The following is a 26,483-nucleotide window of genomic DNA, read 5'->3' as shown; positions in this document are numbered from 1 at the left end:
TTCCTATCTTTCTTTCTTTCTTTCTTTCTTTCTTTCTTTCTTTCTTTCTTTCTTTCTTTCTTTCTTTCTTTCTTTCTTTCTTTCTTTCTTTCTTTCTTTCTTTCCTTCCTTCCTTCCTTCCTTCCTTCCTTCCTTCCTTCCTTCCTTCCTTCCTTCCTTCCTTCCTTCCTTCCTTCCTTCCTTCCTTCCTTCCTTCCTTCCTTCCTTCCTTCCTTCCTTCCTTCCTTCCTTCCTTCCTTCCTTCCTTCCTTCCTTCCTTCCTTCCTTCTTTCTTTCTTTCTTTCTTTCTTTCTTTCTTTCTTTCTTTCTTTCTTTCTTTCTTTCTTTCTTTCTTTCTTTCTTTCTTTCTTTCTTTCTTTCTTTCTTTCTTTCTTTCTTTCTTTCTTTCTTTCTCTGTCTCCCTCTTCTTCTCCCCCCACCCTTCAACATACTTGGGTTCTACTTTACTCTGTGTCTAAGCCTCTGGGACTTCTATTTCAGGTTTGGCAAGCTGTGTCTTGGCCCTTGGATTTGAGAAGATGGAGAGGGGCTCCCTTGGAAGCAAAGTGAGTGTTGTTTGGGTTTGGGGGCTTTAAGGGGGGAAAGACCTACATACTGGCTTCCTGGCAATCTGATCCACTGGAGTCTTTGGTAGAAGAGAGGCTCTGTTTCTCCTCAGGGCTCACTCTGGTGTCTCCTGGTCTCTTCTGTGATGGGGAGATTTACACAGCCTAGAGTAAAGGTTTGCCTTTCCATCAAAATGCCACTTAGGTCTATTAAAAAAAATTCCCTTGCCTCTTCCCCAAGGCCTCCTCATGGCAGGGAGCTGCCCAGGTGCCAGTCTCTGAGTGGGCCTGGCCTCTGAGCCATCATACTGCCCAAGATACCCCTCATGTCCTGCCAGACCTTGGCAGGGAGCCCTCCTGGGTTGCCCCCCTTCCTGTGCAGCAGCTTTAATCGTTTGGGAGTTTTTCCTTCAACATTTGCCCTTTGCAGCCTGTTTGTTGTTCTGGGCTCTGCTGGCAGGGGCTGAAGGGACTGTATCTCAGCCCTCTTTCACAGGAAAGCCCTTTAGATATAGATATGCCTGCTTGACACACACTCATGAAGCACCTGAGAGCTTCTGCCTTGGGTTATCCTTGGAGTTTCTGGACCAAATTCTGTGCATGTTCTCTGCCTCGTTCAGAGGAGAGTGAAAAGAAGAAGTGACGAGCTGGGCAATTGGACTTAGGTGACTTGCCCAGGATGACTTAGCTTGGAAGTGTTGGAGGTCAGATTTGAACTCAGGACCTCCCATCTCCAGGCTTGGCATTCTATTCACTGAGCCTCCCAACTACCCCCCAGCAATTCTTAAATAATATTTCCTAGATCTATTTTCTACATTGTTATTTTTTTCTGAGAAGAGAGAGCTTCCATTTTCCTCTGTTCTTTTGATCTTTTGGCTTTGTTTTAGTTATTTTGACTGGTTCACAGCCCCCATAACTTTATGTTTTCTTCATGTGCACGTTGTATCTCCTTGGCTGCCTGCACAGGATTATAACATGGGCCCAAGGGGTGCAAACCTCTTGTTTTTAAATTGGGACACTGACGTCACAGAGGTTAGGCTCAGGACCTGCCTCAGAAACACCAATGGAGCTCATGTTCTCTTGTCTATAGATCAGTGATGAGCACCCTTTTGAGCTTGGTGTGTCAAAATTCATCAACAAACTGAGCATAACTGGGGGGGGGGGTGTCACTTTGAGAAAAAAACCACCACCATAATTTTGTGATATTTATAGTTTAAATAACAAAAATGTATAATTGTAATATGTAACTGTTTAATAAACCAAAAACTAATTATTTAACTTACCTGCTTAGTGACTTCTTTGTTCATCTGTCAGTTGGTTTCTTTTATTGGTCTTGATATTATTTAACTTGTGTGGGGTACCTTGAACTAAGATAAGTGAGGGGGAGGGGAATTCTTTAACTAACCTGCCTATTAGTGACTTTTTTGTTGCTGAATTTCATTGGCTAAATCTTCAATTGAAGGTTGGTATTTTGTACACTTCAAGTCCAAGTTAGGGCTACCAACTTCATCTGTCAATTTGTTTCTTTTGTTGGTTTTGATATTATTTAACGCTGAGAATAAGGTCTTACAAAAGTATGTAGAGGGAAAAAATTGTGAGTAAAGCCATTGCTATATTTTTCAGGGTGCTAAAAGTGTCTGGTAATGAGTTTCAGGCACTCCTCCATGGCATGTGGGCCTGAGCCCTGCCCAGTCTTCCATAGGCCTGGCCCCGCCCTGCCCCTCCCAGCTGGCTGACCTGGGGAGAGCAGCAGCTGCTGCCTGCCAGCCTGTACCTGAGCTCCTCCTCCCTGCCCCCATGGGAGCCCCACATGCCCCAGCTGCCTGGCACCCACCACCCCCTGCTCACCCCTTGCCCCATGGCCAGCGAGCAGGCTCCTCCCACCTCATGGCCATGACTACGGGCTCAGCAGCCCAGCAGCTTCCAGGCCCTGAGGTGCGCTGAGCCCGCATATAGTCGCATGTCATAAAAATGGCTGTGCGTGTCAGTCCCGACACGCATGTCATAAGTTTACCATCATGGCTCTAGATCCAGCCCTCCTGCCTAGGATGTGAGCTCCCGGAGGCCAGGGACTGCTGGGTTTGGGTGTTTGTACCGTCAGCCCCAGTCCAGGGCCTTCCTCTTATCTTAGCAGGCGATTGATAAATGCTTATCCAAAGGAATGGAATTTCTGTGTATCTGGTGACCAGGCTCTTCCCTCCCGCGTTGGCATTTCTGTCCTCCTCGGCCCTCGCTTGCTTCCGCCCTCCCTGGCGCCCCCAGCGTTTCCCCCAGGTCTGCCCCAGACAGTAACAGGCTCCCTTGACTCTTCGCCAGAAGGGACATTTGCTCAGCTCCTCGAATCTCTGTTTTTTTCCCCAGTACACGGACAGGACCAACCCGATCGACAAGCATGTCGAATTGATGGTGAACAAGTACGGCTTGGCCTCGGCCCCCATAGCAGCTCAGTTCTTTGGCTGTGCCGGCAAAGAGCACATGGAGAAATACGGTACCTTCAGCAGACAGCCAGGAGAAGCTGGTCCCCCCCTGGCCCGCCCCTCCCCCCGGGCCCAGAGCCTTCTGCTCCCACGGCTGTGCTTCGGTCATGCGGGGAGGCTGCGCTCGTCTAAAGTCTCAGCCCGGGCCGGAACAAGTCCTCCTCTGGGTGGGGGTGGCTGTGGGGCCCCTCGAAGGGTCTGATGAACATCCCAGCTGCGGAGCCTTGCCTGGGGCCGCCTGCATGCCGATGGGCCCCTTACAATGGGCGCAGGGTCTGCTGCCTCCTCTTGCGTGCGGCTGGCTAGTCCCACCCAGTCTATTTCCCAGGATGTTCACGAAGCTCAGAAAATGGGCCATTGTAGAAAAATGGGCCTTTTCAGTACAGTCCGCTCTCCTTACCGCAACTAGCTCGTAGCTTTACAGACGAAGAAAGAGGAGGCCGAGACTCGCAAAGCGGAGAGCCCGTGCTCGTGTCCACCCGGCCTTGAGAGCCCTCCAAGGTGCTGCCTCTCAGGATAAAATGAGGGGCCCGGCTGTGGTTTGAAATAGGGGGAATCATACTCTAGGGGTTCAAGGCAGAAGAGCTGTCAGGGCTGGGCATGGGGGTTAGGGGACTTGCCCAGGGTCACACAGCTAGGAAGGGTCTGAGACCAGACTTGAACCCAGGACCTCCCGTCTCTAGGCCTGGCTCTCCACTGAGCCACCCAGCTGCCCCCATTGCTGCCCCTTATAAGTGGTTTTTAAAAACATTTTGAAAGTGAGGAGATTGATACAGTTTGGAAGTTGGGCTGCTTCCTCTTTGGTTGCTGCTCTGAAGTTCCTCCCAGGCTGGGTGGATGCTTCCAGAGGCCTGGGAGGCCTCTGGGTTTGTTAAGCTCTTCCTTCCATTCAGCTGATGTAGGCTGCCCCCCTCAGGGCTCCTTCTGGCCAGGCCCAGCTGGCCTCCACCTCACTTCCCTGTGGTCCTGGCCGTCAGGAGCCTCGTTCCCTCCAAAGCCTCTGGATCCCTCTGCCCAGGCAGGCCATCTGGGCGCTGCTGCTGAGTTCAGGCTGGGCATCTTTTCAGCCATGTGCTAGAGGAAGCACCGCGCCATGTCCTGGGCTCCGATCTGGGCTCTGCTCTCGACGTCTCCCCTTTGAGGGAGAGGACGAGGTAGGACAGTCTGCAGGCCTTAAAGAATGATTGTGCACTAAGGGTGTCCCGAGGATGTTAGAAATTAAGCCAGGGGGGCAGCTGGGTGGCTCAGTGGATGGAGAGCCAGGCCCAGAGAGGGGAGGTCCTGGGTTCAAATCTGGCCTCAGACACTTCCCAGCCGGGTGACCCTGGGCAAGTCACTTAACCCCATTGCCTAGCCCTTACCACTCTTCTGCTTTGAAGCCAATACACAGTATTGACTCTAAGATGGAAGGTGAGGGTTTAAAAAAAAATAAAAAAGAAAGAAATTAAGCCAGCCTCTGGAGTTGGCTGGGTGGCTCAGAGTCCTGGGTTCAAATCTGGCCTCAGACACTTCCCAGCTGGGTGTCCCTGGGCAAGTCACTCATCCCCCATTGCCCAGCCCTGACCACTCTTCTGCCCTGGAACCACACACAGTACTGACTCCAAGATGGAAAGTGAGGGTTAAAAAAAAGAAGAAATGAAGCCGGCCTCTGGGAGGGTTTCCGGCAGCTCCTTCCCACCAATGAGTTTTGACTAACTTGTGTCAGGGAGGTTGGGCTGGTTTAACATCTGCATTTTTTTCTGCTTACTCCATCAGCCTCCAGTTGAATCACAAATAGATTTTTCTGTGGTGGGTCGGTTTGGTGCTGCTTTCCATGTAGGGAAGGCAATGCAGGATGGTTTAGTGAGAGAGAAGGGACCGTTACCTCTTCTTACCATGTTGGGAATAAAGTGGTGGGAGACGTTTCTACCCTTTAACGGATGCTTGCCTTTTCTGCAGGTACCAAAATTGAACATTTTACAAAAATTGCTTTGAAGAATCACAAACATTCAGTCAATAACCCGTAAGTATCCCAGAGGCCTGACAATGAAAATCCAGGGTTTCCCGCCATGATGTGCAAAGCTTTATGCATTGCCTATAGTAAAACAGGGTCCCAGAATACAGCTTCTATTCTCTGCCTCCAAACCCAGGCCCCTTCCCCTCTGTCCCTCTGCCTCCCTTAGTCTTATCTACAGAAGCAAGTCATTTATCCAGTCTCTATGTCTAGCACGGAGCACTGTTCCTGGCACAGACTTAGAGTCCCACATGGGAATGAATGAATGAATGAATGAATGGGTTCATGTGCAACGAGGCCTGAAGCAGGAAGCCTAAGGAGGAGGCCATCATATAGAGAGATGAGGAGGGGCAAGAGTGTGGGGTGCCCCAGACATTCAGATCACAGCCAAATGACTCTTCCTGCTGGCCCTCTGGGATCAGAGCCTGGGCTGCTGAGCCCAGGAGCCGCAGGGCACCAAACCAGTCCTCTGAGGCCTGCCAGCAGAAGGAAACGGGGAGATGCATTTAGGTGAAGGTTCTTGCACAAGCCATTCCCCTCCCTGGACCTTCCTTGAATCTCATATTGAATTTTTAATTCTGGTACCAAGGCAGAAGAGCAATAAGGGCTAGATCTGGGGATTAGGTGACTTGTCCAGTATCACCCAGCTAGGGAGTGTCTGAGGCCAGATTTGAACCAGGACCTCCCTAGCTGCCTAGCTGCCCTGAAAGGCCCCTTTTTTCTTCTAGGAATCTCTAGCTTGATAGCCACTGTCTCCTGTGCTCTCCTAACTGTCCTTTTTGTACCTAGGTATTCCCAGTTCCGGGAGGAGTACAGCATAGACCAAGTGATGAAGTCCCCAAAAGTCTTTGATTTTTTAACTCGCTTACACTGTTGGTAAGAATAGTCCCTCTGACACTGTGGAGAATCTGTAGCCATCTCGGTGTCTCAAGGGCCCCCCTCCAGGTCTTGGACCTTCCTTCCTGAGGACAGACCCACTCTTGGCCAAAGGCCACCCCCTCCAGAATACCCCCTCCTACCATTCTGCAATTCCTCCCTTTGATCTCGCTCTGCAAACTGTTAGACGTGGCCATCTCTCAGAGAACTTCTCTGTTTCTTGGTTCTCTATTGAGTTTTCATGGTTTATGCCTAGTCTGATGGCATTGAGTTTTCTCTCTCTTTTTGCCTCAGTCATTTCTTGGTGTCTCCCTCCCTTGGCCTAGCCCTACTTCCCCTAAGCCCGTGAGCCCCTTCCTTGTAACAAGTAGAAGCCTGTCTGCTGAGATTAGGGAGACGTTCCCCTGTGGCTTCTCTGTGGCCCATCAGAGTAACTCAGTGCCATCACCTTTAATTTTTATACTACATTTAAGTTCCCATTAAATGTTCTCTCCATCCTTGAATCTTCCCTTTGGTCACCAAGAAGCATTTAATCACCATCTATGGAGAACTCAGAGCTCTGCCAGCCAAATCAGGCTGTCTTTGTCCCCCATTCTCAGCTATAGTTTCCCCTTCCCCCTTTGAGGAGAGGAAGGAGATGGGTTTAAGCCTCAGCTCTTTGGGACCAAGATCCAGCTTTACCCCTAAGCAGAGCTCACCTACTTTGCTGGGCATATTGTTCTGGACTTGCTCCTTTCCTTGCTGGAAAGCCCCTTGAGAGGAGACTGCAGTCTGACCATCCAGCCCCTCACAATTGGGTTCTGGTGAATGCCACTCCCCTCCAGGTCCTAGGATGAGCCTAGAGAGGTCTCTGGGGAGGACTGGCGTTCATAGAGGTAGGCTCTTAGTGGCAGTCTTGGCAGCTGCCCTTGGCCACAGGGACATTCCCAAAGCCTTTGTTTAGGCCTCAGAGACTTTTGTGGTAGAAGGTGCCTCCCCAGTTACCCTCTGTAATGTAGGGAGAGCATGGAGAAACGAGACCCAATTTTTCAATTGTTTCCTGGAGGCTTGCGTCTCTTATATTTTCCTAGAATAAGAGTATATTTGATTCAATGTGTTTTCTTCCTTATTTTTCCCTGGGGTCCACCAGTTCAAAGTAGAAGCAGAATGAGGCTGTAGAATTGACTTGGACGGCACCAAGAACTGACCTGATGGGAGAGGGGATGACTATTATTTCTTTTGCCTCAGAGCAATCTTTACTTTTACTTTTTCTCAGCCCAACTTCTGATGGAGCGGCTGCAGCAATTCTGGCTAACGAAACATTTATAAGGAAGCATAACCTGCAATCTCAAGCTGTGGAGATTGTGGCCCAAGAGATGGTGACGGACATGGGGAGCACCTTCAAAGAGAACAGCATGATCAAAGTGGTATGTCAGAAAATGCACAAGGAGGGCACCTCTGAAATGGCTCTGAACCCACACAGGAGTCCCCATGAGCTCAAATGTGAAGGCTGGTGGGGAGGGTGGACCCCATTCCCCTCTTGGATGGCTCTGATGGTTAGGAAGTTGACATCTATTCTCTTAAGACTGAATCTTGGGGGCAGCTGGGTAGCTCAGTGGATTGAGAGGCAGGCCTAGAGATGGGAGGTCCTAGGTTCAAATCCGGCCTCAGACACTTCCCAGCTGTGTGACCCTGGGCAAGTCACTTAACCCCCCTTGCCTAGCCCTTACCACTCTTCTGCCTTGGAACCAATAAACAGTATTGATTCTAAGACAGAAGGTGAGGATCTAAAAAAAAGAAAAAAGACTGAATCTTTCTCTCAGTTATGCCTTACTCTGATGGTGTTGAGTTCTTTCTTCTGGGGCCAAGCAGATCAAGTCGGTCCTTTAGGTCCTTCTTCACATAGTCACCCTTCAGGTACTTAAAGACAGCTTTTCTGTTCCCCTTTAGGCCTTCTCTTCTGAGAAATACTAAGTATATCTTTTGTCTTCCCTTGGAAGATAATTGCATTTACACTTTCGTTGCATTATATGTTATTACACACTTATTTTCTCTCTAGTTGTTAAATTAACATGCATGTCCGTGTGGTATTGTGGGCAGAGGGCTTGCCTTGGGCTTAGGGGGTGCTTCCTCTGGCATATGGTAGTTTTATGACTATGAGAAAGCCTTCTACCTTCTCAGGTCCCAAGGCAGCCCTGAAACACTGTAAACTTAATGACTGAAATCAATTGATGGAGAGGGTCTTTAACATTTTTATTTTATTTTCCTAATTATGTGTGAAACAATTTTTAACATTATTTTTTTAAACTTTGGGTTCCAAATTCTCTTTCTTCCTCCCTTCCTCTCTCCTTTAGAAGATAAGCCATTTGATATAGCTTATACATGTACAATCACGCAAAGCATGTTTCCATACTAGTCACGTTGTAAAAGAAAACAGACCAAACTAAGCCCCACCCCAAGAAAAAGAAAGTAAAAAACAGTATACTTCAATCTCCTTCAGTTCTTTCTCTGGAGGTCGAGAGCATTTGCCATCATTAGTGCTCCTGAATTGTCCTGAATCATCGTATGGCTGAGAATGGCCAAGTCATTCACGGTTGTTCATCATCCAGTATTGCGTCTGTTCCATCAGAACATTGTACACAATGTTCTGATGGAGAGATTTTTAACACCGAGAGTTCTCGACACCAGCAAAATCCTAAACATGTCTGAAACAAAATCCACAAATTGATCTACGTGGTTATCAACTCATTAGCCAAATTCAGGGCTTCCAAACAGTTAAGAGGAAAATGCCCAGTCAAATTGGGTTACTCTTACTAGACTGGATTGTTAAAGAAGGTTAGAAGGGCAGAGGTCCATTTAAGCCTTTCCCATGTCGGTTGGCCCTAACTTTGTTTCTTAACCCCATGGTTACTATCTCATACCCAAACCCTGCCACAGAAGTGACTGTTGCTCTATGGGTCTTGGGATTCATTGGCCGCCATGATGTTTGGTTAAGATCATAATCTCTCACAGTCAATTAGTGATAGGCAGGATGTGGCAGGCTACAGATTAGTTGGTTATTGTATGTTGTTTGAGAGACATAAGGTATGTTTTTGAAGTTATAAAGGCTTGCTAGATTCTAAGGATGTCCTGGAGCCTCTTCCTGGAGACAAGCCTTTGGGTTGTCTGTTTGTGAGTGGGTGAGTAGATGCCGGGCCTCCTGCATTTTGGTTCCAGCTGAAACCCACCAGGGCTCTAAGACGGCATGTGGCCCCTTTGACAGTCCTTAGGTGTGGCTGTCATTGGAGGGATGTACAGGTTAACCAAAGGCTGCATTTCTGTAAACAATTTCTGCCTAAGCGATCCTATTCATTTGTGTCCTTTTGGCTTTAGGTCGGCTTTGATTTAAGTAAAGAAGCAGCCAGAAAGTGCTATGAAAAGTCAGGTCTGAAGCCGGAGGACATCAATGTAATTGAACTTCATGACTGCTTCTCTTCCAATGAACTCCTTACTTATGAAGCTCTGGGACTATGTGCTGAAGGTAAGAGCACTGACTCAATCTGATTAGTTGCAGACCCCCCCACCCCCACCCCAATGAAACTCATTAACTGTCCAGCAAAACAAAGCCCACATTGGCCATGCCCAGAGATGCATGTTCCCCTCTGTATTTTCAGTCCATCACTTCTCTGGCAGAAGGTAAATGGCCTGCTTTGTCTTCAGCCTCTCCGACTTTTGGTTTATCCTTGTATGGATGGAGTTCTGAAAGTCTTTCAGAGTTGCTTTTCTCTAAAATGTTGTTATCATGGTGTGAAATGTTCTCCTGGCTCTGCTCACTTTGTTCTGCATCAGTTAATAGAAGTCTTCCCAATTGCCTTGGAAATGGTCTTTTTTGTCCATTCTTATTGGCATCCGAATATTCCATTACATGCAGAGATTGGTTTGTTTAGTCATCCCCAATAGGAAGATGGCTTCTTTATATCCAATCCTGTTACAAATATTTTTGGATATACAGATCCTTTTGCACCTTCTCTCATGTATCTCTTTGGGGTCTGGACTCATGGATTTGTCTATACAACATCTCTTGCACCTGCCTTCTCCCCCTTAAACTTACAGAGCTATTCTCCTAGTTCAGACCCTCTCTGTCTCTCTTTTGGACAATCAGTTTGTTTGTTCATTTGTTCGTTCATCTCTCCCCCTCCTCCCTCCTTCCCTCCCTCCCTCCCTCCTTCCCTTCTCTCTCTCTGTCTCTCTCTCTCCCTCTCTCTCTCTATCCCTTCCTCTCTCTCTCCCTCTTTCTTTCCTTCTCCCTCTCCCTCCCTCCCTCCCTCCCTCCTTCCCTTCTGTCTCTCTCTCTGTCTCTTTGTCTCTCTCTCTGTCTCTCACTGTCTCTCTGTCTCTCTCTCTCCTCCTCCCTCTCTCTCCCTTCCTCAATCTCTCCCTCTCCTCTCTTCCTCTCTCCCTCTCTCCCCCCTCTCCCTCCTCTCTCCCTTCCTCTCTCTCCCTCTCCTTCTCTCTCTCTATCCCTTCCTCTCTCTCTTTCCCTCTTCCTTTCCTTCTCCCTCTCTCTCCCTCACTCCTTCCCTGCCCCCCTCTCTCCTTCTCCCTCTCCCTCTCTTTCTCCCTCTCCCTCTCCCTCTCCCTCTCTCTCTCCCTTTCTTCCTTTTCTCATATGTTCCATCTTAGAACCAAAACTGGGTATTGTTTCCTAGACAGAAGAGTGGTAAGGGCTAGGTAATAGGAGTTAAGTGACTTGCCCAGACTCACATAGCTATGTGTCTATGGGGCCATATTTGAACCCAGGATCTCCTGTCTCTAGGGCTAGCTTTCTATCCACTGAGCCACCTAGCTGCCCCCCTGGTAGCTTTCTAAAAGGTTTCTCCATGTTCGGTCTGTCTTCACAGTCCCCTCTTTGACCCCACGGCCAGACTGCTATTCCTAAGGTACAGATCTTCTGCTCAAGAAGCTCCAGTGGCTCCCTCTGTCCTTTGGATCCAATGCCAACTCCTCCATTTGGCATTTAAAGCCCGTCATAGCTTGACTCCAACTGAGCCTTACTTCTCTCTGTTTAATCCTTGGTCCAGCTACACTGGCTTTCTTGCTGCTTTTCAATCTGTAACTCCATTTTCCAGATCGTGACTTTGTGCAAGCTGTCCCCCAGGCCTAGAATGTGCCCCTATTCACACCTGTGTCTCAGAGGGCTATTTCCATCAGAACTTGGTTCTAATGCCACCCAGGTGAATGAGGCTTTTCCTGATCTCCCCACCCACTGGTGACACCAACCTCCTAAATGACCTGGTCTTGACTTTGAATAGATTTTATATAAAAGGAGGCAGGGCATGGCGGGCCAGGGAGACCTGGGGTCGAGGCCTGTCCCCAACACCACCTAGGAGTCCCTGGGCAGGTCACTTGCCCTTTCAGGGCTTCCAGAAGCTAGGGGTAGGCGCTGACTTGCATGGGGGACGTGAGCTTCCTCTTTCAGAGTTGCCCACATCAGTGACATCCCAGTCCCATTCCCTGCCCCTCTGTGGCGGATGTTCTTGGCTGGGTTCACTCACTGTGTTCCTTGTTCCTCAAGGGCAGGCTTGGCTTCGCTTTTGTCAGTATTGCCAGTGTGTGACCCATGATAGATGCTTCATATGTGCTGATCGACTGGTGAATAGTGTTATCTTCCCAGAAGGATGGAAGCTTCTTATGGATAGGGGTTACTATTAGTGTTCGTCTTTACCTCCTCATTGTCTAGCACAGTGCTCACCACATAATGGGCACCAAAAAATACAAATCAAATTGAACTTAAGATTGGGGGGGGGCACATAATCACCATTTTCTTTTTTCTTAATTTAAGTGTATTTATTTAATTAATTAATTTGGAATGTTTCCCCATAGTTTCATGATTCATGCTCTTTCCCTCCCCTCCTCCCACCCCCTCCCATAGCCAATGAGCAATTCCACTGGGTTTTACATGTGTCATTGATCAAGACCTATTTCTATATTATTAGTATTTGCAATAGAGTGATCGTTTAGAGTCTACATCCCCAGTCATATCCCCATCGACCCATGTGATCAAGCAGTTGTTTTTCTTCTGTGTTTCCGCTCCCACAGTTCTTCCTCTGGATATGGAGAGTATTCTTTCCTATAAGTCCCACAGAATTGTCCTGAGTCATTGCATTGCTGCTAGTAGAGAAGTCATTATGTTTAATTGTGCCACACTGTATCTGTCTTTGTATAAGGTCCTCCTGGTTCACCATTTTCTTATAAGGCTGAGTTGTCAGAAAATGGAAGGTAGAGAGCTTCTTGTCACTGGAAATGTTCATGTGGACGTGCCATGTACACCAATCAAGGACGTCGTGCGTGGGATTCACACTTAGACATGGGGCTCAGGGGGCCTTCCAGGGTCCTCTGAGCTCTGATATTCAGCTTCTGAATCTGATCTGAGGAGGCTGATGTGTCTTCTGGCTCTTCTGGGCAGCCTGCTGGGCCAGTGTGTACTGAGACCCTTGAGGGATAGCTGAGAGAGAAGGCTCTTCAGTCTTCCTGAGGGCTATTTCCATTTCTCCTGGAGTGAGGTGGCATTTGTCTGTTTGCAGACTGGGCACAAGTCTAGGCAGTAAGTGGGCCAAGCACTCCTAAGGCCTATGTGAAGAGCGGGCCCCAACATCAAAGGAGGAAAACAGCAAATCCAACACATAAAGTAATCGAGGTGATTTTTCTCCTTGAACCTTTTTTTCAGCTGCCAAGATTCTTTGCAGGAACAGTGGATGGTTAGCTTGGAGAAGACTTGGGATGGGGAGGGAGACATAGTAACTGTCTTCATAGATTTGGAGGACCATCATCCACTGATTGGGGATACGGAGGAAGGGAAGGAGGACCATTGAAGGTGGTAGCTAAGTAAGGAAGTAGGAGAGTCTGGAAGATCACCTTTTGGGGATGTTGGGGGTGTTGGGGAAGCGGATTCTTGTTCAGGTGCAGGTGGGACTCTGTGGGTCCTGAGGCTCCAAGCCCAAAAATTCTGTGTGTTTTGAGAGCTATTTTCAAGGAGCAGAAGGGCTGTCCTGAGGCAGAGGGGTTGGATTTGGGTGGCTTGGCCCCAGAGGACAAAACGAGGAGTGAGGGCTAGAAGCATTAGTGAAGCAGCCTTTGGATTAATGTCGGTCAGGACTTGTGGATATTGAGATGTGGCTAGAAGTGGAAAGGGCTGGTTGGGAAGAGCCTCCCTGGGTACCTTCGAAGGAGACGAGGCAGCCGTTTGATGGGGATGCTGCAGAGGGGATTTCTGTTTGAGTTGGGGTCCAACTAGATGCCTTCAGGGTTTTGTGCAGCTTTGATGAGATGGTGCATTATAGTCCTTGTGGCTGGGGAATAAATGTCCAGTTCCTCAGAGTTTGTGATCTGGGTCTCTAGTTTTTGACTGTGATCTTCATCTCCAATTAGGTGGTTCAACACTAACCACCCCCCCTAAATGTAAAGGCAGTATAGGAGTGTGGGAAATAGTAATGAGATCCGAGGATCTGAGTTCAAATCCTGATTTCACTTAGTACCTGTGTGTCTGTGGGGCATCCTTCCCCTTTCTGTGCCTCAGTGGCTTCCTCTGTCAAATGAGAAAGCTATGCTGTAGCCTGAGGGCCCTGCTTGCCTCTCAGTCTAGGGTCTATGTATAAAGAGGGAGATACACGTGCACTATCATTATTCATGTTAGAGTACCAAGGGATAGTCCTTGTCTCTGGTTCATTCCTTTTTTTATTTTTTTTAACTCTTACCTTCCATTTTAGAATCAATATTGTGAATTGGTTCCAAGGCAGAAGAGTGGTTAGGGTAAGCAATGGGGATTAAGTGACTTGCCCAGGATCACACAGCTAGGAAGTGTCTGAGGTCCACTTTGAACCCAGGACCTTTCATCCCTAGACCTGGCTCTCCATCCACTGAACCATCAACCATCCACAAGTCTTAGGAGCAATCTATAGAAGTTTCAAAATAGATTTTTCACATTGCCTAGATTTCTTCCCTGCTATATCCTTCACTTCCCCATGCCATCCCTCCTAGAGTACCATCCCTAATCATAAATAATTTTTAAAAAAGAAAGAGAGGAAAAGGAAAGCCAGTCAGTAAAACCAACCAACATATAGAAACACTCCGCCCATACAGATCTCTTACTTCTACGAGGAGCAGGGGGACTTTTTCTCGCTTTCTTTCTTTTCCTGGGTCCCAAGTTTGTTCCTTACAACTTCCCATCATCTGATTTTGGAATGTTTCATGACTCTTTTCATGTACATTATGATGGCACCAGTTCCTGGATAAAATTCTTTTTGTTTTGATCCAAAATGTTTGCTTAAATAAATTCCCAATTGGAACATCAACCTTAAGAAGCATTTCTGTTGTTGGCTTCATTTTTATCTTTGACTTTTATTTTTTAGGAAAGGCAGGAGAACTGGTTGATAGAGGAGACAATACTTATGGAGGAAAGTGGGTTGTAAACCCCAGCGGCGGACTGATTTCCAAGGGCCACCCCCTTGGGGCTACAGGTAAGCCCAATACAGATTTTATACTTATTAATCTTAGGTTGAGCAAAGCCCTGGTTCACCATGGGTCGACGACCCGATGGCTGCCCTCACAAGGTTTGGCCAGCCTGTCGAAGCCGTTGCCCGGAGCGTGGCCGCTGCCACATGCTAGCAGCTACTGGGAGCCACAAGTGAGAGCTGGGTGTCAGGTGGGGGTCAGAGGCTGAGAGCTGCCCTAGGAGGGCACGACAAGCCCTCCATACCAGAGATACTACCCCTCCCTGAGCACCCCATACACCCCACCCCATACACCCCACATGCTCACCCAGCATGTGAAGATTGCTTCGGCTGAATAGATGGAAGAAACCAATAAGAAGGTTCAACAGCTGAGAGGGCGACGCAGCAAAGCACTGTGGAGTGCTTAGGGCATGTTGGAGCACAAAGGACAACACGGCCATCCAATGCAGCTGAGGAAGTCTCCATACGTAACAATTTTTCGTGCCACTGGACCCAGGCTTCCAACGCCGAGAGAGTGGGACTGTCAGGGGCAGAGGTCAAGCTTTATTTTGGCAAGAGATAAAGAGGTAGTCCAGAGCAGGCCTCACTTTGCCAAATGCATTTTTTCAAAAGAATTTCAAGGTACAGCTTTGGAAAATGGGAGACGAGGCAAATCATTGCTCTGAGTGCTACTTGTGAGAGTTATAGCATGAGAGGGGATTATGCCCACATCATGATATTGGGCTCAATTTACTGACCCAAGAAAATGCCATATTTATTAGGGTAACTTCCCTTCTTCATGCTCTTGAAGATGTTTGTTATATATAACATTTTGTATGAGGTGTATAGGAGATGGAAACTTCAATATTTTACTATTTTATCAAGTAATTGAAACTATTTGAAAATATACTATTTGGTTTTACTCATGAAATTTAAATTTAGTGTCCAAGACAGAATGATAATTCCCCAATTTTCCTTCTTTTTATGAATGGAACTAAAAACTTTATTAGCTCTGTAGACTCTAGAGCTTGGGTCAGCCCAGCCAGCATGTGCTTCCCCACTGCAGGGAGTCTAGCACTCAGCAGAGGACTTATCACATTGTAAACTCTAGACCAGTGTTGGTGAACCTTTTAGAGATACAGTGCCCAAATTATACCTTCAAGGTGCCTGTGACCCCCCCCCTCCCCCCGCTTTACCCCAGAGAGCAGAGGAAGTGCTTGTATTGATCTGCTGGACAGAGGGATGAGGCATGCAAAATATATCCTCAGGAATGGTGGAGAGGGGGAATGGAGCAGCCACCCTCCAGTATGTCACGGCATGTGTGCCACGTCTTCATCAACTTGACTCTAGACTCTTCTTATTACCCTTCCTTAGTTTTCTATGCTACTAACTAGTCCCCCAGAAGGTAAAAAAAGTATACAGGGGATTTAGCTAAATATAGCAAACTGCCTTTTTTAAACCTTTACCTTCTGTCTTAGAATCAATATTGGTTCCAAGGCAGAAGAATGGTAAGGGCTAGGCAATGGGGATTAAATGTCTTGCCCAGGGTCACCCAGCTAGGAAGTATCTGAGGCCAGATTTGAACAGAGGACCTCCTGTCTCTAGGCCTGGCTCTCCATCCACTGAGTTGCCCAGCTTTCCCCAAAGCCCTCACTGTTTTTGAGAGACTGTTGGGCACTGTCGAAATAAAGAAGTAACAAGGGGTATCTTCTGCCCTTGATAAAAGGAGTATATGGGAAACTGATTCAAATTCTGTGTATAGGAGAAATTTGAGAAGTTGATTGACCACGTAAAACTGCAATAAGAGAAAGCTTCATGGGGGAGGTAGCAGGTGCAGATGTGGAGAGGACCATTTCAGAGCCTGGGTGGTCATTTAATCTGCATTCCTGTTGGTAGCTTGGACTAGGCCTAAACCACTTTTGCCAGATGAGAGCTTGCGCTTTTACCAAGGGAAGAGAGAAAGAACCTCCATCAGTCCTTGGTGTGGCTCATTCTGGTGCCCGACTCTTCACTGAGAGTCGATTCGGCTTCGGTCTCTGTGGGAGAGTTGAGTGATAATGTTGTTCTTTGGAGGAGACCGTGGAAACCCTGACTGACAGTTACTGAAAAGTAAATGTTTATTCCTCTATCGACAATTTGGCCCCGTTTCAAGGACATCTCATGGGCAGTCAATGGTTGGAGTGCCATCCAAAGCAGAATTTAGCTTCCTGGAAAAAGACCTGGCTGGGATGATGACCTCCCGGGTGTTGCTCTACTCAATGGCAAATGACAGTAGGGTTCTGAGAGAATCGGAAAATGCAGCTTGCAACGGCCTCCAAGCGTGCTGCTGGAGGGAGGCCTGGCTGTGTGGGGCTGTGTGAGGTTGCTGTCTAGACCAGAAGGGGCTCAGTGTAGGCATGAGATCATACCAGTTGGGTAGGAGCTAGACATTTCCATAGAATTAGCTTTAAAAATGTGGTGTCTGGATCGAAGCGATGTTCCTAGTTGCTTTAATGCCACCCAATTAGGGCAAATAGGCTTAAGCACTTCAGTGCTGTACTTTCTGCTCAACTACCAGTTTAAAACATGCATGTGGTTATGTTTGTTGAATTAAACTGGCCACGTTTGCATCTTCTGCTAAGAAACAGTCAACAAACATTTATTAAAAGCCACTTTTGCCATATCCTGCGCCTACAAAGAAAGGCACAGACAGCCTTTGCCTAAGGAACGCGCACTAAGAGTGAACTCCAAGCCTACAGCATAGAAACCTTCCATTCAGGGAGGTCGTCTCTGATCTCTGAAGGCTGGGAGGCGGCGAGAAGGACAGAGACGCTTTTCTTTTTGTGGGAATATTCTTCAACTTTGACCCAGCAAATTGAGAAATCACAGGAAATCTGCTGATCTCTGAAAATGCTCAGAGAGTGGTTTGGGAAATATGCCAAGCTGCTCAACTCTTACTGTTTTCTAGGGCTTCCCAGCTCTAAAGCTCTGGGAGCTGTGCACGAGGACTCTGATGCGATGTTTGCCCCTATGGCTGGCTTAGTTTGAGCCCCGGACCCTTTGGCTCACCCATCACACTGTCAGTCTTTTTTCTCCATCCATGCTTCTGAACTGCATGAGGCCAGAATCACCCTTAACCACTTATAAAGGACAAAGTGAGAGGTGGACGGGGTCTGGCCCCTCGTAGGCTGATGCAGGGTCAAGACTTGCTATGTGATCATTGGCAAATCACTTGGGCCCAGGCTACTTGCTAAGAGGAGGAGGAGTGTCACAGAGAACTGGATGAAGAAGGGTCCTTGCCGGAGCTGTGAGACTAATGGTGGTCAGAGTGAGAAAGGAGGAGAGAAGGATCATGGGAGGGGGATCGGGGCAGATATAAGGGAGAAGGCAGCACAGGGAGCTGGCATGTGGAAGATTTCTTGGTCCCAGTGGCCCTTGGGATAGACCTCGAAGGAAGGCACAGGGAGGGAGAGATTATTCTAACTTTTTGAGTTGCCCAACTGTTAGCTTTTTTAAGGAACTCAACAGAATATAAATGCTGGTAGGGCTGGTCTTTTACATCAAGGGTACCATCCCTCACTCCTGAACATAGGGTTCCTTTATATGATTCTCTAATGCACTCTTCACGTTTAAATGTGATTATCTCACTGGCCAATTCTGTGTTGGATATAGAACTCTTGGGTCTAGGGCAACTTGCATTTTCTTGGGGGATACAATAATAATAATACAACAGTAGCTTGGATTTATGTAGTGCTACAGAATTTGCACAGTGGCCCTCTGAGGGAAGTAGTGTATTATCAGGGATAATACTGCAGACTCTGGTTACCTGACTTTGGCCTCTGGGTTTGGTGTGTACCTGCTGCAGGGAGTAATGGGGCAAAGGAGATACCAAAGTTCTCTAGAAAATTTCAGGAGGGAAGGGTCAAATCAGGGGATTAAGGAAGGCTTGTTAGAGGACATGGCCTCTGAGTTATCCTTGAAGAAAGGTAAAGAGACAAGAGAGTCAAGGAGAAGGAAGGGGGGTTTATTCTAGGAATGGAGGATAGACCTGGCACCTCATGGAGGAAGGAGATGGCTTGTTAGGTTCAGGCAGCAGCTAGATATCTTGTTTGCCTGAAACATGGTCAAGTACCATGGGAAGCCCTAGGAATTCTGTCTGCCGGTGGCATTGAGGGTCCAGTCCCTTATGTAAAGGATAATTTTAGCATTGTGACCTAAACTATATTAATTATTGGTCGCTGTGGATATCCCAAATAAAAAAAATACCCAAGTCAGCTGGACATTTATGGTGATTTAATGAATATAGTGGAAAGTAATTAAGAAGAAGGGCGAAGGAAAGGGTGTAGGATTTCTCCCTCCTGGCTTGTGCCAGGGGGAAGATTAGAGGCTTTAGGAAGGTAAGGTTTTGGAGAGTAAAAGAGGAAGGAATCAGCCTGAACTCCAAGAGGGCTCAGCCAAGATACCTGAACCTGAATTAGCTCAAGGGCAAACTCACCATCAAAACCCAGACAAATAGCTGCCACCATGTCAAGATGTCAGAACGCTTAGCATGCTGCCAGGTAGAGCCACCTCTCCAGGGACAGTTGAAGAGAGGAAGTGATGTTCTTTATATAGATGGTTTTACTTCACTTTCCTGCATCTCATCTGTACCAATGTTAGCTTAGCTTGACTTAGGACAGCCCAGGGGTCTGTCAGCTGTTTCTGCCCATGTCTGTTGAAGACCATCTTCTTAGATATTTGATCCTTGAGTATGGGTGCAGACATTTCTGACCTCGTTAAACCAAGTAGGGTGGAGGAATGTAGTGTTCCCAAGACCTGATTCTGTTAGACCAAGTATCTCCATTGTTACAAATCAGGAAATAGCTAAATCAAATCTTCTAAAGTACGGCCTGCGTAGGGTGGAGTAGTTTTAAAATTCACACTTCCACTCTCCCAGTATGTCATAAGTACCAACTATAGGCATCTACACTGCCAGAGAAAACTATGGAGGGTTACTTAATTTCAGAATACAGAAGGGTTTCCCTGGGGAAAACTCACCATCTTGGACTGCTTTGCAATGCAATGTCTGAGTGATCATATTTTGGGGTCTTTCTGCTTTATTCACTTTATATATATATATATATATATATATATATGTTTTTTTCTGAGTAAAACTTTATTTTTTTATTTTAAAAAATTTATTTAGTCAGTTTAGAATATTTTGCCTTGGTTACATGATTGATGTTCTTTACCTTCCCTCCCCCTAACCCCTCCCGTAGCTGACGTGCAATTCCACTGGGTTTTACGTGTGTCATTGATCAAGGCCCATTTCCATACTGTTATGTTTGCACTCTGGTGATCATTTAGAGTCTACGTCCCCAATCATATCCCCATGATCCATGTATTCACTTTATATTTACGATCTATTTTTATGGTTCAGTTCCAGCCTCAGGCATTCACTAGCTGCATAATCCTGGCTACATCACTTAACCTTTGTTTTTCTGTTTCCTACTCTGTAAAATGGGGATTATAATAGCACCTACCTACCTCCCACGGCTGTCATTAGGACCAAATGAAATAATACATGTAAAGCACTTAGCATAGTACCTGGCACCCAGTAAGGGCTATAGAAACATTAGCTATTGTTATTCATTCTAATGTGTTCTTGTCTCTCCTATTAGCTTGCCATCCCTCCCATCAGCTCATTTCCGTCAGTAGTTCTTTCATTCTTTATACTTGTATCTCCCATGCCACGCACATCAGCAGGTGCTTAATAAATGCTTGTGAATTGGTCTCTCGCTGTGAGAACTCATGCTGCCGTTTGATCGGAAGCTTCCTTAGGATTTCTTGGGCCTCGGTCTCTGTGCCATGTCTGACTGTTGCTTTAAGCTGGAAACAGGCTTCCTTGTTTGCCTCCCTCTAAGAGAGCATTTTAAAGAAACAGTTGAAGCAGCGAAGTATTGGTTTCCTTGTGAGAGGGTACTTATTCCAGATGAAAGGTTCCAGTTGAGCAATAAGTGGTTCCCTAAAGCACTCAGTGCAATGTGATTTGATCTCCTTGGCCTGTCACGAGGCTTGGGAGTTAGCATTCTCTTACACAATACATGTTCAAGTGAGAGGGTTTGGGAGCGTTGCCTTTGTGACCTTTGCATCTGATTTTGATATCTTAAATAAATAGCAAAAGGAAAACTTAAACATGGTTAATGATTGATGGCTGCCTTCCAGTGATTTCCATCGCTGTATTTGATATGTTTTGGGATGAGGGAGATCCAATTTGGCAAAGTTGGTGTTATCTTTATGAATGGAATTAACAATTACTTGGCTCCATGTTAAAGGATGGGGGGGGGCAGCTAAAATAATGTCCATCTGCTTGGAATTAATAAACGTAATCATAAACATAGATTCCTCTTGGAAGTATCTTGGAAATCGTTTTTTTTTTCCAGGCCTGGCCAGCCAAACTACTTAGAAATGTACAGTTATAATATTCCTGCTGAAAAGTTAACTCCTAAAGCATGTAACCCTTTTTACTTGGCTAAAAGCTAAGAGCTGATACTGAATAAGTCTATAGAAATGGAAAATTGGACAACTTGGAGGCTATCCAGTGCTTGGCATTTGAGCTAGACAGTGAATTTTCAGTGACAGGTTTGTTCTCATCAGCTCCTATCGAGTGAGTTCTTGGGGAAGCAAGCTAATTTTTCATATGAAATCTCATAACAGCCATGTTTGAAACAGATTGCCTTTCCTTTTGATGATATCCTAGTATCAGTTAGAGAGGCCTTCTTCCAGAGGCCAGCAGAGCCATTCTGTACCTGAATCTCCTTTCAGAAATCTCTTGCGTGGAGCCCTCAGGCCAGTGGTAAACCCTGGGTGGGAGGCAGGTGGTCTCCTTCTCTGGTTAGGAAGTCTTTCCTTAAATCTACCTGAAATCTGCTGCTTTTCAGCTTTCTCCACATTGCTTTTGGTTTGCCCTCTGGTGCCAAGCAGAACAAAGATCCACAAGAGCCCTTCAAATGCCCGACAGTATTTCTTCTGGCTTCCAGTCTGCTCTTTAGGCAAATAAAACATCCTTGGCTGCTTTTATTGTGTCTTCATCAACCTCCTTGCCGTTCTCTGGGTGTTGTTTGATAGTCATGTGTTTCCCAAACCAAGTTGTTGCCCAGAATGCAACACAATGTTAGAATGATGTATTTGGGTCATAGATTTAGAGCTAGCAGAGACCTTAGAGGCAATATATCCAACCCCCTCACTTTTCAGGGAAGGAAGTGGGGCCAGAGAGGTGACTTGCTGAGATTACTGTAGGTTGTAAGTGGCAGAAGAGTCCTCTTACTTAGTTGTGATCAGCGTTACTAAGCAATGCTTTTCTTAATAGAAATGAATTTTGTCTGCAGTATCATTATTTACTTAGATTGAGTTCACTATCTTACCAAATCCCCTGATTTTATTGGGTGAGCTACTTTCTTTCCAAGGCTCTCTCATCTTATACTTGTAAAATTGATTTTTGGACTTCAACCCTCAGACTTTCATTTGATCCCGATGAATTTCACCTATTAGATTTAGCCGAGGTTACTCTGGTCCATCAAGACCTTTAGAAACTTTGGACTCTTGTCATCTGTAAACTTCATTGGCCTTTCTTCTGTCTTCATCCAAGTTGTTGATAAAAAGTTAGACACTACAAGACCAAGAGCAAAGGGGTCCTGGAGCATTTAAATGGAGGCTGACCTTAGTGGCTCCTCTTTGGCTCTGGCTATTGAGCCTATTTTGAGCCCAATTCCCCATACCATCATTTAGCCCTCATCCAGGAATATCAAGAGAGTGCATCAGGGACTTTGCTCAAGGCTGGAGAAAGTGCATATACAGTATTACCCTTATCTCTAAGCCTGTGCCACAAAAGGACTTTAGGGTAATTTGGTTTATCTGTGGTTGATAAAACTGTTGGATTTTTGTGATCATTGCTACCTTTCCTCATTGTTTACAAACCATTATTACATTATTAAATAATGAATTTTAGAGTCTTGTCAGGAGGTGGTCAAGCTCTTTGGCTTACAGTTAATATTTAAAAAACAAACAAACTCAAAAATGTATGAGGAAAGTTTATCTGCTAAAAAACTGTGCTGTGCATTTCAAAACCAGATTTTGTGGCAATAGTGATTATCATATGGAGAACTGATTATCTGCTTAGGTTTTCTGGGGCATCTACAGACTAAATTCCCCTCTCTACTCAGGCCCAAGGTATCTTGTTGAAGGGGCTGACCAGTAGAATGTTGATAGAACTGAGGAATCTGATTTTTTACTCTTACTACCCTAGTTCTCACCTCCCTCGGAATATTGCAGTCACCTTCTCACTTTTGATGAAGATCCCTCTTTCTCAAATCCACCTATACTTGTCCGCTGGATGAAGCTGGCACTGCCCTGCCCCCAGCCTTTTCCTTGTCCTCCACTGTCTAAGAGCTAGATTCAACAGTCCTGGTATTCTTGATTGGGGTTTCCTAACCCTGGAGTAATGTGGATGTGGAAACAAGGACTTCTTTATTTCTTCTGCCCCTGGATTTCCTTTTAGTTGATGCATCCTGAGAAGGGCCAACTGCCGTAGGAGCACAAAGAAGAGGAAGAACCTCTGCCCTAGATCTAGCCAGGTTTTCCAGTCCTGATTCGTAACCCCTTTCACCTATTGCAACTCCAGCCAAACACACCTCCATTGGGCAGTCCCCAGTTACACCCTTGCCTCTACCTACACTGTCTTTCCACTTCCCCACCAGAGAATGAATGGATGAGGAAGCTTCTATGTGTTAGGACCTGTGCTGAGCACTGGAGAATCAAGCCCAGGCAGTACTCTTCTTTTTTTTAAAAGGGCCTACACTAGACCCCTTTAATAGGGGAAGAGAACACATTTTGGAAGGAGAGAGTTAGAAAGGGTTTGGAAGGGGAAGGTGGCATGGTTTGGAGATGATAGGAAAGAAGCCTGTTGGCTTTTTTTTTTCTGAGCAAGATAGGGTGAAAATTCACCTCTCAGAAATCATGGTCCCAAGATTCAGGGCTGCCCCATCTCCTTCTATTGAAATTTTGTCCTTTAAGACCCAAATACCATTTAAAAAAACCCTTACTTTCTGTCTTAGTAACAATTCTAAGAAGAGTAAGGACTAGGCAAATGGAGCCAAGTGACTTGCCTAGGGTTACCCAGATTAGGAAGGATCTGAGACCACATTTGAACTCGGGTCCTTGTGACTGTAGGGCTGGAGTTCTATCCACTTCACCTCTCTAGATACTCCCTCTGGTCAGATACTTTCTCCAAGAATCTTTTCTCTGATCCACTGGTCAGAAATGATTTTTACTTCTTTGAATACTTCTCACTCCACTTATACCTCTTATGTACCCAGGACATTCTGCCTTGATTTATCTTTGTTTCTTTCCTACTATGCTCTTTGAAGTATCTCTTTTTCCTCTTTTTATCTGCCATAGCACTCTTGCACAGACCATTGAAGAGAGCTGGGCAGGTGTTTAGTAAATGTTTTTTGAGCAAATGCCTTGTTTTTTGGACCATATCTGTGATTTTCTCTGTGAGGAACTTCCCCTGTGAAGGCCACCTCTACACCTCAGAGTCTTAGATAGTTGTCTGGGTGCTGCGAGAGACTTGCCCAGGGTCACACAGCCAGTAGGTAGAAGAGAACTGTCTGGAACCCAGAGCTTTTGATTCTGAGGCCAGTTCTTTATCTACTACACCATGCTTCCTGGATGGACATTCTAATAAAAAAAAAAAAGGAGATTGAATAGTATAATCTAACACCTTTACAATTTATCTATTCATTTCCATTAGTCAGATAATGGGAATAGAATGAGCTAAATAATGAACCTTCACTTATATTATTGCCATGTGTATTTCCAGCATGTCTCCCCCCCCCCCCCCCATCCCCAGGGGAAAAGCCCTTTCTTGAGGATGGTTATATAAGGAAATTAAAACAAAGGGCCATTTGTCCAGAAATGTTTTGTATTTGAATAACTGGTTGTGAGTTTCTTGGCAAATGGATTTCTGAGATCCCACATTTGATTTCTGTTGTTCCCAGAGGTTAGAGCTATATTTAACTCTTCTTCACCCAGAAAGGTTGTTCAGGGAATAAAAAATGAAAAGGCCGAAGGATCTAAATGTCCCATCTGCTGTCAGCTTGTAGAAGAGAAAAATTATAAGGAAAAAAGGGACATAGCCTGTGCATGAGAGCCAGAGACACACACAGAGCTGGCTAGCTGACACTCTTGCCATTAGGCTGTGTAGTTAGATGAGATTCTGGTCTGGCCTTCTTCCTAGTACTTCAGGTCCCCTGAGGTCCCATGGCATATATCTGGGGAAGTGGAGAGCTTTGGATTTGGTCCCTGCCCCTGCCCCAGGCTAGCCTCCCTGAGTTCCCTTATCTTTCAGATGGGGTTTCTAGAGCTTAGGGCACTGTGGTTACCAGTGGGGAGTGCCTGTCTTTGTGGAGTCAGGCCAGTTGGAGCCAGGTTAGCACTAACTGAGGAGTGAGGATAAAAATAAGAAGACTGCAAAGACGGCAATGTTGAATGAGAACTTGGGAGGCAGGGAAGGGAAAAGCCTGGTGCTGAGGATCACCATTTTCTGCATATTTCATAGCGCCACCATAGATCCTTCCGGGCGGCTGGAAGGAATCTTGGGGGTCTCGTAGGACTTGTTTGGTAGATGAGGGAATCTTGTCCCTTCTCACCGGGCTTCCCTCAGGATCCAGTCTCATCCCCTTTGAACTGATTCTCCCAAATAGCCAAACCAGGGCAGGGCGCTGGCTTGCTCAGAAAGGAAGGGCTCCTCTTCTGCTACTCTAATGGTTCTCAGCATTCTCCGGAATAAACCAGACCGCGCGGTTTGGCATTTCAGCCCTTTCTGGGTTGGTATCTACCTGTTTCCAGATTGCTTCGGAGGGGGCCCTTGAGCTAAGCTTTGAGGGCAGCTAAGGAGTCTAGAGGTGAAGGGAGTGCATTCCAGGCAGGGGGCACAGGGGGTACGAAGCCTGGAGGTGGGACGGGAAACGATGTATGGGCATCGGGAGGCAGGCCAAGCTTGGGCTCCTGTGAGAGATGCTGCTGAGGTGAAATGGACAGGAGAGGTTGTCGGGTGAAATCTATGCGAGACTGCGGTCGAGGTGAAATGGATAGTCTTTGGCTACTGCTTGTGGGGTGAGGGTATGCGAGGGCTGGGAGCCTGAGGGAGGGAGGGAGGGAGGTGCAGGGGGCGCTGAGCCTGCGCTGGCTCAGAGCCTCCTCTCGACGAAAGAGTCGGGGTTTGGCAGGGGGGTAGAGGGGAGTGACGCCGTCAGTCCCTGGCCTGGCGGGGCCGCCCCAGCCCTCTAGCCTGCGCTGTCCGTCCTCCGCTTGCTCGCTCCGGTGGTGACTGATTCGGCCTGGCTCACTCTGTGTCTCTGTGCTTGACTTGGCAGGCCTGGCGCAGTGCGCAGAGCTGTGCTGGCAGCTGCGCGGGGAGGCGGGCCGGAGGCAGGTTCCGGGGGCGAAGGTCGCGCTGCAGCACAACCTCGGCCTCGGCGGAGCGGTAGTTGTGACCCTCTACAGGATGGGCTTCCCCAACGACACCTCGGCAGCCCGCAGGTGAGGCGGGGCGGGAGCTGGGCTAGCACCTGCTTTATGGAGGTGGAGTGAGGAGCTGCCGGGAGGGGGCGGACCGACTTAAGCCGGGTTTGGGGGAGAAGACACCTGCTAGGGGCCTCTGGAGGAGGAAGGGGCGGACAGCCTGCGCGTCCTCGATTTGGAAGTAGAAACAGCAACTTGGCCCCGGAGGGAGGCCCTGACTGATCATAGGAACAGGTGGGCTTCGGAGGAAGAAACCGCAGCCACCTTAGCCAATGTGAAGCGCTCTGAATCGCTCATCGTAAATCGAGCAGCCCGAAACACCGAATCCACCCATCAGACTGGCAGAGTTGCCATAAAAGGGAAGGGACAGGTGCCGGCGGGGCGGTGGGGAATCAGCATCTTCTGTGGGGGGCTCCCAACCAGAGCACTGAGGCGTAGAGCCCTTTGGAACGATGCCCCCCAGACGGTTGCACTGTGTGGGCCCCCTGAGTCGGTACTACTGTGCTGTGCCAGGCTTAAGTCCGGCCCAGAGAGATAAAAGAAAAAGGGCTCGGGTACAGAAACACTGAGAGCAGCTCCCTTGGTGGCAAAGGGCAAAGACCGG

At 47.1% G+C, this 26,483-nt stretch overlaps 1 protein-coding gene and 1 non-coding gene across 2 annotated transcripts in view; both read left to right on the top strand.

The window, feature by feature from the left end:
* The window catches only part of SCP2 (sterol carrier protein 2), a 65,790-nt gene that overhangs the window by 16,540 nt on the left and 22,767 nt on the right, over positions 1-26,483 (top strand). The window contains exons 5-12 of the mRNA XM_056815117.1: positions 481-545; positions 2,907-3,037; positions 4,965-5,024; positions 5,805-5,891; positions 7,147-7,297; positions 9,243-9,390; positions 14,258-14,365; positions 25,732-25,897. Of these exons, the coding sequence (XP_056671095.1) occupies positions 481-545; positions 2,907-3,037; positions 4,965-5,024; positions 5,805-5,891; positions 7,147-7,297; positions 9,243-9,390; positions 14,258-14,365; positions 25,732-25,897 (916 nt within the window). The remainder of the gene's footprint in view (positions 1-480; positions 546-2,906; positions 3,038-4,964; positions 5,025-5,804; positions 5,892-7,146; positions 7,298-9,242; positions 9,391-14,257; positions 14,366-25,731; positions 25,898-26,483) is intronic.
* Positions 1,228-1,291, top strand: MIR12317 (microRNA mir-12317). The gene has a single exon (NR_162849.1). It is a non-coding gene; the product is annotated as a microRNA mir-12317 (primary transcript).

The sequence above is a fragment of the Monodelphis domestica genome, chromosome 2 (assembly GCF_027887165.1).
Source record: "Monodelphis domestica isolate mMonDom1 chromosome 2, mMonDom1.pri, whole genome shotgun sequence".
NCBI lineage: Eukaryota > Metazoa > Chordata > Mammalia > Didelphimorphia > Didelphidae > Monodelphis > Monodelphis domestica.
This window is presented reverse-complemented; position numbering and strand designations above follow the sequence as displayed.